General features: G+C 43.5%; 1 protein-coding gene across 1 annotated transcript; it reads left to right on the top strand.

Moving 5' to 3' along the window:
* Positions 1 to 410: 410 nt before the first annotated feature.
* Positions 411 to 17,011, top strand: POP4 (POP4 homolog, ribonuclease P/MRP subunit; the record flags this gene model as incomplete). The annotated part of the gene is made up of 8 exons (XM_082005644.1): positions 411 to 416; positions 13,899 to 14,094; positions 14,141 to 14,220; positions 14,691 to 14,914; positions 15,556 to 15,633; positions 15,850 to 15,911; positions 16,265 to 16,366; positions 16,875 to 17,011. 8 exons carry the CDS (start codon positions 411 to 413, stop codon positions 17,009 to 17,011), a joined length of 885 nt encoding a protein of 294 aa, XP_081861770.1.
* Between the last annotated feature and the right edge of the window lie 1,128 nt (positions 17,012 to 18,139).

Here is an 18,139-nt window from a genome sequence, read left to right on the forward strand (position 1 = left end):
TCTTTTTAATGTACATGCTGTAATTTATTTACTTACTGTTCTGGACAGTTGTATTTCAGTGCTTCCAGAGTTGTCAGAGTTGATCCAAGTGACTGATACCTGTCAGTACATCATTAATCAACTGTCTCTGCTGTTTTAAAAATGAGTCATCAGCACCACAGGGACAGCTGCTGTGCTGTTAGAATGGGTATGAGGAAGGTCGGTGTCTGGACTTCAACACCCCCCTTTGGGTTGCTGTGACCTAGATAGGAGCAGCTTGGCCAGACCTTAGCGAAGGGCCTGAGAACTAAATTACCCCCTGGGACACGTGCCCTCGCACGCATCAGGCAGCCCTGGGCCAGGGTGCAGTCTGTGCTCTGAAATGTGCACGCGGAGAGTTAGTCCTCTGGGTCCCTCAGAGAATCGCCAACATGGCGGTGAGTACTCTTCTTTTTTCTTTCTCTGCTTTCTGGGATCCCCTCAGGAAACACTGAAAGCAGAATGGTGGGGGTTGGGCTGCCAGGCTCCCAGACCCATGGACAGTGCAGCTTGGGATAAGTCTTGTCCAGTGTCCCAGTGCACGGCTCAGCCTCGCATGCTCTGCTCTGGCAGGACAGCCACCACCTCTCCCCCAGCTTCGAGACAGCAGGAGCACAAGGAAGAGCCGCCTGTCAATTCCTGAAGGGACCTTCCAGTGCCTCAGGATTTAAAAGCCTGCTTTTCCTAGTTAAACTAATCCTCTGTCTCCAACAGGAATTGGGATGCTGATGAAACGCCCCACATTGTTACACTGAACATACATTGCTCTGAGCTCTGGAAGGCTGGAAGTACCTGGTCAGCATGCCTTGCCACGACAAAGCACGACAGAGCCGAGCAGCATGTGAGCTTGGGAGCTGCGCTTGCTCAGGAACATTGATAAATCTCTGGACAAGGACATGGTGGGCACATCTACATCTGCGTCAGGCCAAGGAATAACTCTACTGAGCGATGACCTAGACCAAAGCCCCTCTGTCAGTGTTACCTGTTACCACCTGTTATCCTGAGGGGAATGCAGCACTTTCTAAAGCGCGTAAGAGAAGCTAAAGGCAACAGAATCAAATGAGGCAATGAAAATGGACAGTTTTATTAATGAGACATCAGTTACTTTATGATCTTTACAAAATACACTTACATTTGTGATTCATTTATGCTAATTCAGTGCAAGACAGTAAAAATACAATCATTCAGTGCTACAAATAATGATAACAGTGTAATCCATTTATGGAGTGCTTGGATGTAATTTCAGGTTTTATAATATAGTGGTATGAGAGTCTCAAGTTAGTTAAATGCACAGCAAGGTGCTAATTGCAATCGTGGTTAAAATGAACCTCAGTTTATGGTTAAGTTAAGTTGCTGGTTGAGCTAATTACTTTGTATCTGAGCTAGCCGAGTCCCACTGACAGCAGGAGCCAGACTCCTTATACAGTGAAATCTTTTCGTAATTAATAACACTGACATTTCAGTCCCTCGAGAAGTAAGCAGGGTTTGACAAGACAGGAGAACCAAAACTGAGTACATACCAATGGTTTGATCCTGTTGTGGGTTTGTCAGTGTGGCCACCTTGCAGTTTTCCAGCGTGTAGGGAGAGACGGAAGAAAGGCTCGCCTCGCTGCCGCCAGAACTGCAGGAGCTCAAACCCAAACAGAGAGTAGTTAGCAACACTTAGCAGGCACTGGTCAAGATCTAAATTGTAACATGATTTAATATCAAGACTGAGTAAATGGAACTAAATCCAGCTTGCCACAGTGTCAAATGTGAGGAGTTGAACTTTTTGCAATATTTTTCAAAAAGATAAAATCTCCTTATTAACCCAAGAGTTAATTATTTTGAGACCAGAGACGTCTTACACTAGACTAAAACATCTCACTAAAGCAAACCAACTCAAAAGTAAATGCATGGAGCTTTGCTGCGTCCATAAAGTATTTGTCAACCTGGTCATAAATGTGCATGGGAAAGTCAGCCAAGTTCAAGCTCATTACCTGGGCCAATTCAGACCTTGCCCCTGCAGGGTTTTGGAACAGAGCAGCACCAGAGAAAGCCCTGCTCACGTGCCGTGCCACGAAAACACCATGTGTTCACACAGCGCATCTCCCCTCATTCAGTGCTCATCTGTGCTGCTGGCATTTACAGGGCTTGGGAAAAATATCCATCCAGTCTGTTGTTTATAGCTGGGAGCGTGACTGACAAAGGGCAGCAGAGGAGGGGAAGCAGTGTGGGAAGCCACAGGGGCCATTTACCTGGGGACACTGTAAAACTCACCTGCTGTGGGGTCTAGGGAGTAGGAGACAGCTGCGCCGCACAGTCTGCACAGGGAGCATGGTCAGTCAGTTCTGCAGTCATGCTGAAGCCATTTATTTTTATTTGAGCAACACTTGTTGTTTCCAAAACAGCTGGATGGAGCTTAAGGGGACAGGTGAATAAGCAGGAGCAGCACAATTTACCACAGCTCTAAGTTTCACTCTGCTCTAAACCAACATTTTCTCAGTGGAGAAAAAGGGTGTGTGTTTTTTTTCTTCATATGCTGAACTAAGTAGCAAAATAAGGTGTTTTCCCAAATAAAACTCACTGATAATGATTTTCATCATGCATCCCTAGCTAACTGGGTGCGATGAAGTGCATAATTCAAATGCTATCTAGCCTGAGGGCTTAAAAGAAAAGCTTAATTCTGCCTGCAAACCAGAGTGGAGATAGCTGATGTGACAACTGCCTATCTGTAGGCTGCAGGCTTTCAAACGAGCAGGCGACATAGGTGCACTATCTGATCGCAGCTCAAATTCTGCCCACAGTCGTGCCTGCTTGGTTCAGCATAGTTACTCGATGGCCAGTAAGGCACTAAATAGTCACAATGTACAGCTTATCTCAGGAGAAAGTATTTTAACAGCACAGGTGACTATTGTGCATGCATTAAGAAAACCAGGACACAGTGAACCAAATTTAGTTTAGCTACAGTAAAATAATTGTAATAGAGCAATGCTGACCCCAGCTACTGAATGGTGACACCTGGCTTTTGCTGCACAGGAGAGATTAGGTTTTTCTGGTTTGTTTTTCTCCCTCTCTCTTTATATATATATAATTTCTTGTATATAGCATATATCTAGTATTCAGATGGCCGAGACAAAACCCCAACGTTTTGGGGCTTTGAGCAACCTGGTCCAGGGGCAGGTGTCCCTGCCCATGGCAGGGGCTTAGGAACTAGATGATCTTTAAGGTCCTTTCCAACCCAAATCATTCTGCGATTCTATGATTTTAGAGACGAGTAACTGCCCTTCAAGCCCAGCAGTGCTGGAAATAGCAATTGCAAGTGGAAAATAGCCTCTGCTGTGCAACATCTCCACTTTGTTAGATTGCAATATATTTTCTTATTTTTCATGCGCCTGGTCTGTGTGACCCTGCCAGTATGTAAAAATGGTTGTTGACAGTTTCTTTGGTTTTGTTTTATTATAATGTAATTTATGGGATGGTGAAAGTCTGCAAGTTACTTGTACTTGACTGGCATTTCTCTGAGAGTCGAAAAATTGCTATATATACTTGACTGAGATTAAAATGGGTAGACTCTGTATAGTTGTGTCCTGCTTTCAAAGTGCAGGATTGGAAGGCTTCCATTAAATTGTTATTTTCAGTTATTATTAGCTCCTAAATCAGTTAATATAATTTCTTTCCCATAATGAATGCACAGCATTGTAAGCCTAAATGCCATATTTTCTATTGATCTATTTCCACAACCTGTTTAGTGAAATAATTAAAATGATTTACAAGGCTGACCCAATATCTTAGTGGTTTAGTAAATCATGTTGCCACACGGAAGGCTCAGATAGTTTTAAAACTCACAGCTCTTGGCAGCACCAGGAGCCCAGAGTGGAGCTGCAGCGAGCGCTGTGCTGCGTCTGAAGTTGTGCTCAAAGCCGGCCTGTGGAAATGCCTCCTCCGATGCTCATGGCTCCAGCTGGTTTGTTTGTTCATTGCCTCTGTTCAAAGTAGGAAAATTTCTTGGTGTTACCAAGGCAGAGCGAAATTCGACTTGCAATATGCAGGTAACACATCTTCACTGGCAGCTGGAACATCCCCGTTTTCTACCCCCAGAACTGATCCCACATGTCTGTGTGGGCAGCGAAAATGGGGGCAACTGTGGAGCCCAGTATTTTTACATGCAAGACAATGTGGAAAATTATTGTTTCTGTCTTTTTTGGTTGTTTTAACTCCTAAGAGGACAACTCTGAACATGATCTCTCTAATGCCAGGGTTTGGAAGGGCTCTATTGAGCCTACTGGATTCAGTAGTGTCAAGACAGAGATACACTAAGGCATGCCCCAAAGTCTCTTAAAAATCCCTGGAAGCCCCTTTGGTAATCTCAAAGGGCCATAGGTAACTCCTCAGGCAATAGGGAGGGCACAGGAGCCCCTCCTGTAGCGATACAGGCTCTCCTGACTCCTCCACATCCCCCACAGCTCTTACAGGCAAACACACAGGGCTGATACAGGTAGGACTTACAAATATTCTCGGGTTTGTTTCAGAGCATAAACAAACAGGAAGCCCTCAGACCAGGGGCGGAAGGACACTACAGTGCCTGGGAGGAGACGCAGAAGTCAGCCTCTTTTAGCAAGAGTGGCAAGAGCAAACGACATTTAAAATACTATTATGAAAAGCCAGTAGGAACCCTCTTTCCCATGAAAAATGTGCATTTTGACAGCTGCAGTCTGAAACAAAAGGGACTGAGGTGACTTCTGTGGGATCAGGGAAATGGCTGCAGAGCAAGGAGTGTGCAGCCAGGGCCAGCCCTCATGGGGATCGCATCCCCGCAGCATCCTGCCCCAGCCAGCTGTGCAGGGAGGATGTCCCCCACGGACAGGCGTGTGGGCAGGAAGGTCACAGACCTCCATCCTCGTCCATGATGGGAAGGACAGAGCCCATAGCTCTGAAATCAGGCAGCGTTAGAGACACCATTTATAATGTCTCCATTTGCAATCCCTGAGCAAGCCTCAAGCGTGCTTTCAGCATGTAGTACATTTTCTTTTTAGTTCTATTCTTTCGCATAATTATACAAAGAAAAGTGTCCTATAAAAACTTAAAAATTTGAAAACAGTTGTTGGATGCACTTTGCAGCAGATGTCATTATCTTCCATCCCTGACTGTGACCCGCCACCATTTCTATTTTTCTTTAAATGGACCTGTAATTTCACAATGTGAATTCAGCTGGAACTATTCTTTTTGTTAAATAAACTTTACCCTTGTGCTGACTGCTCCAGGCTGTGAAAAGAAATACTTCTTGCTTGTGACTGTTCCAGAAGGTAGGTCTGAAATTTGAAGAGAAGTGTTGCTAAATGGGCTGTAATCACACTGAAGGGCAAGTGAGTATTCCTTCTCTAAGGCAGATGAAAATAAAAGAAAACCTGCTTTGCCTTCTGCTGCCTCAATGCTGGTAATTTTACAGATCAGCAGAGTTTTTCGAAAGAAGCCTACTGTGCTGCAGTGTGTGTTCCAGAGCTGCAATACCTATAGTTGTGCCGTTAATGCCACACTTGGAAGTGTAAATCAGGATCTCATTTCTACAAGCACCACGCACCCAGCAGAACCTCACGTTGCTGGCAGCAGGGAGCCTGTGCGGTGGCAACTCACCACTGGCAAGCCCCAGCAACTCCGGATTCACCACGGGGCAATGGTAATGGCATACCTATCCTCTAACGCAGGCAGCTGTATGCGAGAGCTGCAGGGATGTTCTATGAGCGCTCGATAGCTGTGACAAATATGATTCAAACCAGACACAAGGGTCAAAAATTACCTCAGAGAGGAACTGTCACACACAAACACACTCCCCGCCTGTGCGCACAGTGGGGTCATGGTCCCCTCACTGCCTTCTGCATCAGGTGAACATCTCCCCCACTTCGATCTCTGTCTGGCCTCAGAATTCATTTTCTTCCTGAACAGGATAACCACAAACCAGACGGAGCTGGGCAGCAGCTAAAGCTCACGCAGTCCTGAGCAGCGACTCACTAATTGCCCCGAGCCCAGACAGCACATGCAGTTCTGTTAGCGATTACTAGTGCACAGTCACTTTCCTGCACCTACCAAAGCATCCTTGAGCTTACTGTAGTCTCAAATAGCCGCTGTTCTGTAGGTGCGATTGGCCACTGCAGCACTCCTAATTTCACACTCATGTAACTCTCAGAAATCCTTTTAAACCACACCAACACAGAGTGAGTGAAGCTCAAGCTATTTGCTAAGTAGGGCTCGGTACTTACTGAGCTGTGGCAAAGCAAAGGATCATCTGGCAGCTGCCTGCAAATGTGGTTCGGGTCAGTTGTAAGTCTGTGATAGTTAATTTTGTTTAGAGGATCTGCTTAAGTTAAACATTCTCTCTCTCCCATTCTCACCCACTGTTCTGTTTTTAAGAAGTATAAGGAGCTTAATACTCTCTACCCCCTGAAATAATCACTGCCAGGATGAAAGCTCTCTCCCTCCCACCCCCACCATTTTGTCCCACTGCAAAATGTATAAATTAATCTCATGCTGAAACTAACATATATTGCTGAGGCAAATGAATTAGCATCTCCATGTATATCTATTAGCTTCCAGCATTTCCTGAGAGGGGCTTTCATTTAATTACTAGCCTGACAGGCTAGCTTGCTCCAGAACTGCAGCCGCATTTATTACTTTTATCTCCTTGGACACCTGCCTCTCTCTGTGGTTTATCAGATTTCTACTGAAGAGATGGACAAAATACTTTCTATTGCACCAGATTATTGTTTCTTTAAAAGACACTTACTAGAGCACTGACCTCAAACAGGGTTTTTTTTGCTTGGCTTTGGATGTTTGGTTTTGTCTTTTTTTTCAATTATCAAAGCAATCCAGCAGCATTAACCCCCTCCCCGCCCCACCACATACCAGCAGTTCAGAAGAAATCAGATTACGGCTAGGGAGCTGAAAGCCTCACTGCTAGCTCTGTACAAGCAACTGACCACCCTGACCTCACACAGACCTTGCCTGCAGTGGGAGTCAAAACGCTCAGATGCTGTGACTACTTTTCATCCTTCCATGTATGAAAACTTCAAGTGGAAATGCTGAGATACTCCTGAGCACACAGCTCAGTACCCTCCATTGCAGTCCAGTGAGAGGGATTTGCCTGAATTCCTCTTGATGGTGTGGGCCACGCTTTATATTGTCACCAATGCCTGGTTGATAAAAAGCTAATGTAGATACGAGGAACATTAAAAAAGAAAACACACTGCCTACATGCATTGCCAGCATAGTCACAGCCAGCATTATGGGTTGTAAGTAACCTGTGTGACTACACACCACCCTGTAACAGCTGGGTAAAGCAGCTCTTCTCTCTTACTGCCTCAGGCAGCAGCTCAGGGCATTGCTAGTTCAAGTGTTGACTCTGGCAAATGGGACATCACAGGGCTGGTTCAGCCCAGTTTCAACAGACGAATACTTTTCACTTGTTTTTCTCTGGGTCATACTACCTGAATTGGTGGAGACACACATGTCTCATGGGCAGGGCTCTCGTGAGCTGGTGTGTTGAACAGACATGTTCACATCAGTGGGACCTGAAGCTACACGGTGCCTCGGTAGATGAGGCCTTCTTGTGTGTGGACTCAGCAATGCATCTCCTGGACAAGGACAGTGCAAGCTGACTCATTTTATCAAAAGGAATGGTTCACTCCCAAAAGCCTAATTGTGTTACTTCGAAAGAGTCTGGCATGAACAGGGCCTTGCCGATAGTGGTATCTTTGAGAAAGATGCCTCATTACAGAGGAAAAATGATAAGTTTATATCTGTTTAATTAACGAATCTTTTCAACTTTCTTGGGATTTCATCCCAGTTCCTAACTCCAGGTATGCAGGTGGTTTAGGCATGAAGTGCCTGCTGGCTCCGAGCTGTGCGCTGCCCTGCACTGCTGGAGCCTCCTGCTCCTCCATGGGTGGGGCAGCAGGAGCATCCCCCAGGGTTCCAGTGAGACATCCTGAGCTGAAGAGTGCCCTCTACCCGGACGCAGACCCAAGCAGGTTCTGGGAAATGCAGCACAAGAGGGGTCAGTGAAACATAAATAATTTTAACATAAGCCTTGTGCGAAAAGCACCTCTTCTTTCCTGTCACCTTAGTCCTAGTAAAAACTGCTTTGTCTCACTCCAGAGCCCTGAGGCCGAGTTACATGCAGCATACGTAAAACTCTTGTTCATGCTCAGGAGCTCACTGTGTGTGGCCCTTGAGCAGCACGATGCTCTCAAGGTTTCATTTTTCTACTGCACTCTATTACAACTCATAACAGGCAGTATGCAGTAACATATTTCTGGTCAAAACTTACTTACCATGGGTAAAGTGCCAAGTCAAGACAACCAAATCATATCATACAGGCTTGCAGAATTTGACAACCCTTTTCTAGAAAAAAGTAGAAACATTTTTCATGAAAATCCAACATAATCGATTTTTGAGCCTAACATCTTTTTATTTGCATTCTTTTAAAATTTTAATTATGTTAATTGTATGTAGGTTAAATGAAATTAAATACGTTAAGCTATTCAATCTGCTGTAACTCTGATGACTATTATTAGCTTATGATTTATCATTTTTAATACTCATTTTGTATCATACACCCCTATCATATATAAGCCAATGTTAATCATGTTTTAAAATAAAATATTCAACAAGATCTAAATACGACTCAAAGAACAGCAAAAGTAGTGACTGTAAGACAGTCATGGAATAATACATGAATGCAGAATGCTGGTATTAATTAGTTAACAAGCTGTTCAAGAGCAGCAGTGGTGTCTGTCATCCTGATGTGTGTTTGGATCATATGGGATCTCAGCATGCAGGGAAACCAAATGTCAGCTGCCAAAGCCACACTTACTGATGCCTTGTTACTGTTTTGGGGAGCTAGTGTTGCTTTTTTAGCATTGCTCTGCAAGGCAGGGCTGGGTAGCTCTAGTTTGCAGTAGCTATCTCTGGGTATTCTAGGGTCACTCATTTTTAATATTTTAAGAAGGATGTAACTTCTTATATTGATATAAGAATATATCAGTGTTTTAAAAAGTGGCATCCTTAACTTGTGGTGAAATTGAATTCCTTCAAAATCCTCTTTCCACTGATAATTTTACAGTGACACAGAAGAGGTTGGTGCATGGCAGAACTGGAGTCCTGTCCACTAAATAAAGCTGCAAACAGGCAAATTTCTTCCAAAACAGGAAACAATTTCTAAACTTTTTTTTTTTTTTTTTGACTCGAAACAGCTGGTTGTATTACAACAACGGGTAGAAATACTCACAGAAGATTCCTAGCAGAGGGCACCCAAAAGCCCGCGGCACGCCGGCCCCATCCCCAGCTTCAGCCCGGGGCGCTGGCTCCCGGTGTGGGGCTGCCCTCTAGTGAGAGCAGCCGCAGTGACACGGCCTGGGCTCCTGCACCAGCCGTCCAAAAACGCGCCCTTCTTTGTCTTCCTTTGACAGCCCGTCTTTTAAATCATTAAAATTCTCTGACATCGTTTTAGGATTATTGTTTGCCTTATGATTTCTGTGCTATCAAGTTACATATGGATTTTGTTTCCAAGTTTTTTCTTTTTTTCTTCACACGCAGAAAAGCTAGTCTTTTTTATTTACCCTTCCGTGGTCTCTGCTGTTCAAGATGACAAGGAGGCAGGACTGTAAGGAAATAATGAAGCTTCAGGCAGAAAAAATAGTTTATCAGCTGCAGGGCGGGGTGAGACGGGGACACACATGTCATCCTAATCCATGAGTTAAAGACTAGATGATAAAGCAGAAAAACTTACGGAAAAATATATGGAAAAGAAACATTTGAGGGCTACAGGGTACACTCAATCAACCACAGCCATCTAAAATTGGTCAACTATACCCATAATGCAAGAGTTTGGGTTTCCACACACAAAACTTACAAACTTTCCTCTAGTAAATCTGCACTGACATGAAATGAAAATTCAGGTTACCAATATCAAATGCTCTGTCCACCCCCCTGGCTGAACAGCAGTTCTCATCCTGCCCGCCCACCACCACCCCCAGACACGACCCTTTCCAGGTATCAGTTTTTCCAGGGAACCTCGAGTACTGAATCCCTGGAAGCATCCCGCACATGGCAGACCAGCACCGCCCTGACGCCGCACAGCCAGAGCAAGGAAGAAGCTGGGTATCCAGGGCAGGGTCAGCCAAAGCACCCTAAAAATGCTGGCACGGAGGGGCTCTGTGCTCCCCGCCAGGCCAGAAGGAGATGTTGGCAAGAGGAGGAAAAGGCAGCTGCAGAGGGACGGCAAGAGGCAGGCTCAGCCGTGGGACGTACCGGGGCTGGCTGCACATTGCTTCGGCACAACCATGGGAAAGGGGGTGGAAATGGTATTAGCAGCTCGATATTTGGATAGAGGAAATCAGATCAGATGGTTTTAAATGGAAATTATTTTCACCAGAACAGCTGTCCCCAGGGACCAAATTCAGCTGCTAATACAGTTTGGCCAAGAGGAATAAACTATATTGATCTTGAGAGCTCAAATGCTTGCTGAGAGAGTCCTTCTAGAGAATTATGGTATTTATTTCTTGTATCAATGACAGTCAGCAAAAGTATAAAAGTGATTATAGCCCAGTTACTTTACACACATCAGTTAACATCACGTACTTCTGCTCATCTCCAACTTCAGTTCATAATTACTTTTTTTAAAAAAAAACACTGACCTTCTATTCTTATGTCACACAAATATCTTTCATTACTGTCTTTGGTCACTCTGCATCTCAAGTTTTAGCTTTCTGTGACTGTCAGTATAAAGCTCTTTCTGTAATTGCTCCCACATTCAGTCAACTTTCCCCAGGACACTGCTGTTACCTAGCCTGGTCTGCGCATACTTTTTTCCCCATCACTGGAATTTGACAGTACCTACAGGTACAGCAATATGGCCCCCTAGTGCACACAGTTAGATTGCTTCTATGTTGTGTTTTTGTATAGTAGTAATAGTATTAAGCAATAAATAAAGCCATACATAGATTTAATAGAATAATAAATGCCAACATTAGCACCTATAACCTGGTATTAAAGAATTATATCACTATAAACCTATTCCAAGGTGATTTACTTGAAGTAAAAAGCTTCAAAAGTCTAAGACGCTAAGACAGGTGGAGCAGATGATGCTGCACATTTGGAAACATGCATTATAATAATTTTGTTTGCATATTTCCACTTCATTTTATATTCACATTTTACCCTTCCTTCCTCATTTCTCTGAGCCTTCTCTTTCTTATGTAGAAACTGGTTTTGCCTATTCTCTGGTTTCTCAATTTCTTCACCTATTCTTTTTCTTGTTTATTTGATGGGAGTCTCAACTCCTGATGTGGAGCCTTCTTGCTGGGACACAGGCTAATGTGCTGATCTCGCCCCCTCAGACATTTTATCTGAAGATAAATTGGGAAATGAAGATGTAGAGCTGTTGGAAGAGACTGGCTTCCCCAGGCACTAGTTTAGCCTGGATCATTGGATTTACAACACCAGCACTGCCAACACTGATTTGACTATTAATCCCTGAAGTGCCCTAGGAATTGCTGCATAAATCCAATGAAGGAGCACTCATATGGCCCTAAAGACCCATAGTGCTTATCCTGGTACTCCATTCATGAAAATTGATCTTTTCTTAGTAGCAATGACAACTCAAGGAGTCCATGCTTTGTAAAACCAAGAGATCTGCTTGCTGTGGCAATATACTTAGCTGCCAGGAGGTCTGCGATACAAACCAATCAGTGCTCACGCTCAATATTCTGAAGAGACTGGCCCTTTTTTCTTTACACACATACAGAGAGATCTACATTTCTTTCCCTGTTAGAAATCACTTTAGTGCCTTTGTGCTCCACAGCAGCACTCAACAAAATCATTGTGTTTCCTATACCCTGTTTCAGTAACTTGCTGCCTAAGTATCCTTTACCAAGCAGTGCTTAATTATCTGCTAAGCCAATATTCCCCCCTCACCCCGTGACAAGAATATAAACCTCTTCTGTATTTGGAGAACCATCATGTCTAAGCAGAGGGCAGCATGAGCAGGGACTAGGCTGGCAAGGAAAAGGAATTGGCTGCTCTGGTTTTAAAGTACCTCCATGTTGTACAGTGAGCAAGACACTGTCCTGTCTCAGGAGGAGAGAGGCAGCAACATATCAGAGGTAAACCCCACAGCAACCGGCATCATCCTGATTTTTTGACCTTGATAGCTAGAAACATGGGGACAGATTTTAAACAAAGATCCCATGTTGCTAGGTGTGCGCGGACAGGCTGGGACTGGGGAAAAAGCCCTCTCTCCTACCAAGAGAAATGGGATGGGAAGAACTTTGGTGGGGGGCAGAGAGGGCCTGTGCCTGCCTGCAGCCTGGGGAGCTCAGGCAGTGGCTGCCTCCAGCACCACATTTGTAAATCCTGGGTGGGGGAGATCTGCAGAACCAATGAGGCAACAAAAGGTGGAAGTTGAGGGGGCTGCAGAAAGGAAAGGTGGAAACTGACAACCCAGCATCTCTGGTGGAAGCAACTGCAGGATGAGGGAGAAGTGAGGGTTGATGTGTCCAGGCTGCTCATCACAACAAGTGCTCCGACTCTAAAGTAACGCTGTTACTATGGGAAGGATTCTAACAAACCAACACACGAACAGCAGACTCATCTGCTCCAAGTGAACATGATCATACTGAAGTGGTGGATGACTAGAGAAAATGAGGTGACCTGCGTTACAGAAGGTATAATTGACAAGACTTGTTTTAAAAAGAAATTTCCCCATGACAGTAACTGAACTACCTGGTGCTCAACATAGTCTCCCAAGTCAGATAATTTGTTAGTATAAAAGAGGTAAGTAATACCTAGATTTCATTTCGTAAGACTGTTTCTTTGAATCTGGCTAGAAATGTTGCTAATTTTGCATCCAGATCTGTGCTGCAACACACCTGTGACTTGCCTAATAATAGCAACGTGACTGTTCAGACACCTAACAGAAGTTAAAAGGCATTAAATGGTCCCTACCTAGCTTGATCTAAATGGCTAATCTAGCAATCTAACCTGGCCACAGCTTCACTCATTGTAGAAGCTCATGGTTGCGATAAGCAATGTCACTTCCCTGTTTTACATTCTTCTTTTTGCATTTTGGTCTTAGCGATGGCTTCCCTCTACACCAGAGTCTGGCACGGTTTGTGATTTATGAGGGACACAGAGCTCTTTGGGACCACAGTGCCAGCTATGTTAGGCAGTAACCCAGAAATGCTGGTATGTGTAGGGAGGCTCCGCTTTCCAAGACACACAAAGGTCGTTTACCTCTAGCAGGGTTGCCTGTGAAATTTGAGGTTAAGGCTGGGATTTATTAACCTGACCAGCAGTGGGGGAAGTGCTGACAAGATGGTATTTCTTTTGATATGCCGAGTAGTATAAACTCTCTACAAAAGCCATTTAGCAAGCAGAATCTAACAATTCCTCCTCCTCCCCCCTTTTTTGGCTCCTGTTTGCTGAAAAGATCTTGACACCCCTTTCCCTTTGTCCCTTATGACTTTGTCACGCAGACATCAGGCAAGTCCAAAGAGAGAGGGTTGGGATCCCCTTACCCAGCGCCTCCTGCACTGGCGACAGCTGCCTACGCAGAACACCAGGGGAGCCAAGGCTCGTGTGTTGGATACATGGTTTGTGTGAAGATTAAAGAAACACACTCAAAACTAAGTCTGAACTCAACCCGAGTTCAAACTGTGCCCAGAGCCTGAGCTCCTGTTCCCCAGGGCTGGACAGGCCATGGCAGTGCCATCCTCACAGGCCTGCATCCTGCTTTGGCACCTCTGGGAGGCCCTGCGAGCTTTACATGCTCAAGGAACTGCTGCGAGATATGTTTAGCCCATAACAATTATAGAAAAAAACCTGTTTGTTGTTTTTTTTTCCTGAAGCCCCTTCTCCGTTATGATAATTTCATTAACGACGCGCTACCACCACCGACTCTACTACCCGGGCGGTTAAAAGGAGGCCAAGCGCAGGCGCCCCCTAGCGGCCAGCCCTGGGAGCCGGCTCTCTGCGCAGGCGCACGCCGCCTCCGCCATCGTCAGCCACCTGCGCCGGAAGCACCGGCGGCCGCCGTCATGGAGGGTGAGCGCCGGTGGGCGAGGGGGGCCGCGGCGACGCGGCCCCGCCTGACGCCCTGCCCCGCTCTGCCTTGCAGGGGAGCTGTACCGCCGCCTGCCGCCGGAGGAGACGGGGGAGCTGCGCCTCCAGGTACGGCCGGCCGCCCCAGGAGCCGCCGGGCGGTCCTCGGGAGCAGCGCCCCTCGCCCGAAACTCCTGCCCCGGGAGCGCTGCTGTCGGGATTACATGGCGATTTCAACTCTTCTCACACAGTCTAAAAAAAACCCTGTTAGGAGCCAAAGAAAGAGGTGTGGGTTTGTTCCCGCGGGCGGGGGCGCGGCAGCGGTTTCCCCAGTGCGCTCCGTTTGGCGTTAGCGCTGGAATGCGAAAATGGGCATTTCCTCACTAGTAGAGGTGTTAGACTGACGTGAGAAAACCGTAGGCTGTTGCATGCTTGCACTCGGCCTTGGATGCGCTGGGTTTCAGCATGTGAACACTTTCCATTTGCTATTAGTTTTGCGTAGATCACTCCCTCCTATGGCGATTTCGTCAACTTGGTAAAACTACAAGTCTGTGGCAAGTTAACTTAATATTGTAAAGTATCTTTTAAAATATTTTTAGCCTCAAGGATCAGAAGAGGCCAAAGCATTTGTAAATGCCTTCCTAAAGAGCAGTATGCCAAAAATGAAAAATGACGCTATCCAGGACATACTAACTTGGAAAGCTGTAGTTCTTGAGCATCATTCAAAAAAAAAGACAAAGCAAAAGAGGAAGAAACCAAAAGGTTTTACTGCCAAGCAAAGGCGAGAAATGCGTCTTTTTGAAATTGAACCTGAACAGCAAAGGTAAGATCTTAAATACTTTCTTTGTGTAGTAAAAGTAGGAAGTCTGTCAAAAGTATGTGAAAGCAGCAGCACGTACGCATGGGTACTAACCCTTCAGTACATAAAGTCAGACTGACTGTGGCATTTCACCATGAGAAAACAATTACTTCTTCTGTATAGTTGGAAAATTCATTTCTATTTGTTACCGGTTCTTTTTCCTTTTTTTATAGCAAAATATAACAAGAAATTAAACCCAAATACAATCACCTCTGATTTCCATTTTTAAAAAGTTAAGACTGTCACCGGAGTCAAAATTGTGCATCAGGTTCCTTGAGCTAATGCCTGTTGAATAAAGCCCCCGCTGTTACTAACACAAAGTAAGTGGGGAGGTACAGGAGTAGAAGTCTCTTCGGTAGCCTGATCCTCTAAAACACATCACTGTTTTGGGTTGACAGAAAGGAGCATACTAAGTTTGTGCATTTTTATAAAGCAAACCTGTTGTTTGGATTGGGTTACCTCACAGGTTAAGTTATAAAAGCAGATTACAAAATTTATAAATGTTAGTCTTAACTCTGTTGTAAATATGGATTACTTCTGTAATCAGCCAATACATTGTTCAATAAGTAAGTTCTTGTATAATACTTTTTGTCTTTTTACTGCAGATACACAATCTTTCTACCGCTACATGAACTCTGGAAACAGTATATCAGAGACTTATGTCATGGACTTAAACCAGATGTGTAAGCTGAGATATTTTAAAATTAGTGTGGTTTTGATTTAGTAGATATTTCCAGGTTTACTGAGTTACTGCTTGAAACATTATAGTTACTTGGCAAGGATACGTACTATTTCTGTAAGCTTCGGCCATCATTTCAATAGTCACGGTCACATTTTGTAAACCTAACTTGCCATATAATTTTCTTTCCCTCCTCTTTGATCCCACCCTGTTCTTCAAGGCAACCACATATGGTTCAGGGCAAACTGCTAAAAGCTGATCTCCATGGAGCTATTGTTACAGGTATTCTATTTGTTTTCTTTTACAAAATCATCTGATGTTCAGTAGACAGTCCTGTATTTTGAGTCCTTATTTTTAAATTCCTTTTAGTATCATTAACTCTAGAATCACATAGTTGAGATCATATGTTGATGGATTCTTTCTCTACTTACTGATGCTAAATTACTTTTCAAGCTTTATTGAAAATCCTGGTGTTAGTTGCAAAGATTAACTGCAAGTTTTACCAGCAGTTACTGTAATTGCATTATTTCAGAATATTGCAAACCAGTTTTTAAAATCATGACACAATTGTAGAAGAGCAAATAAACTGCCTGCATCTGAAACTTTCTAATATGTACATACTTCTGTTCTTTCAGTCACAAAATCAAAGTGTCCCTCTTACGTTGGGATAACAGGAATCATTCTACAGGAATTTAAACATGTCTTCAAAATTATCACTAAAGAGGACAAGTTAAAAGGTATAAGACAGCTTTTTTCAGTGCTTTTCACAATTTGGATACTCAGGAATTTCTTAAACACACTGTTCATCTTACACATTTGAGGATGTTGTTTTATATCAGTGCTTTTAATTCTTTGCATAGAGTGGCAGAAGCCAATGTCTTTACTGACCATGTAACAGCCCAATATCTTATTGAAAAAGTATCTCATTAGAAATCAGCAATTAAAGAAAAAATGCATTTCCAATGAACCCAACGTGATTACGCGTATGCATCATTCATCTGATTCACATTAGATGTTCTCTGCAACACTTACAGCATGCTCCTGAGAGAGGACTAACTTCAGTAATTCCAGTTTAAAATTTAGAAGTTTTGCTTATTTTTCTTCTTTTGCCAAAGCATAAAAACTTGAAATGTGGCAAACCTCAAGTCTACATGTGAATAATGTCCCCTGGTACATCAGTATCTTTTCGTAACAGTGACGTACATTGGTCCACTTTTGTTAATTTCTTTCCTTTTGCATTTTCAGTTGTTCCCAAACTTAACAATGTATTTAGCTTGGAGATTGATGGATTTATTTCCTACATCTATGGAAGCAAGTTCCAGCTTAGAGCAAGTGAGCGATCTGCAAAAAAGTTCAAGTTGAAAGGAACTATTGATCTGTGATTTCATGGAAAACCAGAAGTATTCATAGAAATATCTACTATTTTCCTGCAGTTCAAAGACCAGGTTTTCTGGCAGATTGAGAATGAGCTATGTGAGATATTTCTAAAGCATTTCTTTTTACTCAAGAATGACTAGTACTGTTGTCTTTAAAGCAGTCTCTCAAGACTGCTGAAGTTTGTTGTATCTGCTTTGTTATTTGTATATAACACTCTAACTTTTATTAAACTTACATGGTTAGTATTGATTACCTGACTTCCATTTCAATTTAAAGTCATAAATTTGCATAATGAAAACAATATCTTGTAACTGTGTGGTGTTATTGTTGCCTTCTGTGAAAACTGGGCTTTATATGCTTATAATGAGACTGTAGGTGATGACAACTGCTCTTCTATAATCATTGTTCCTGGGCCAACATCAACATCTTTGCCTTATGCAAGCATATGAAAGTTGTTTCAACTGATAGGTTTTACCTTTAATATCTGCTTCCCTGTGGTTAATAGTTGCAGATAACATGTATATACATGAAAATATACATGTACTAAATATGTAATGCAGCCCTGCAAGCTGTTTGCTTATGAGTAACATGCTACTTCAAGATTAAACCAGGTATGTCTGTATCAGTAAATATATATTGCCATGCCAGAGTGCAGGAATCACAACACATAGCATAACAGGGAAGCACTTGAAGCTAGAAATTCAAAGATGGAAATTAGTCCCATTCAATCTTGTACCTAAATTATCCAAAAAATTTCTTTATGATTATTTAACCTCATAGAGCTTTAGCCTGTTTTTGTATATATTTAGACATGGTGTCTATGTTCTACACTTTCAAAATGCTTTTATTAAAATACACGTTACACACACTATTTTAAAAAAGCCTAGCTTGGATGGCACTTGGTTTGTATCACTTGTTTGTGAGCACTACGTAAGTGGAACACAAGAAGTCAAGTAGTTTCATAGTGTAAGTCTTCCAAAGTCACCAGCCACCCTTAATACAGCACTATTTGTGAAGAAGCTTTTAGTGTTTCAACCTTCTACAAATACTTGCTTTTTGCAACAGTGGTTGCAATGGAGACCCCATACTTGCACCAGTGGAGACTTGTTCAGCTTTGGGTGCATGTGCTTTAT

This window comes from Phaethon aethereus (assembly GCF_964289735.1).
Source record: "Phaethon aethereus genome assembly, chromosome: 13".
Classification (NCBI taxonomy): Eukaryota; Metazoa; Chordata; class Aves; order Phaethontiformes; family Phaethontidae; genus Phaethon; species Phaethon aethereus.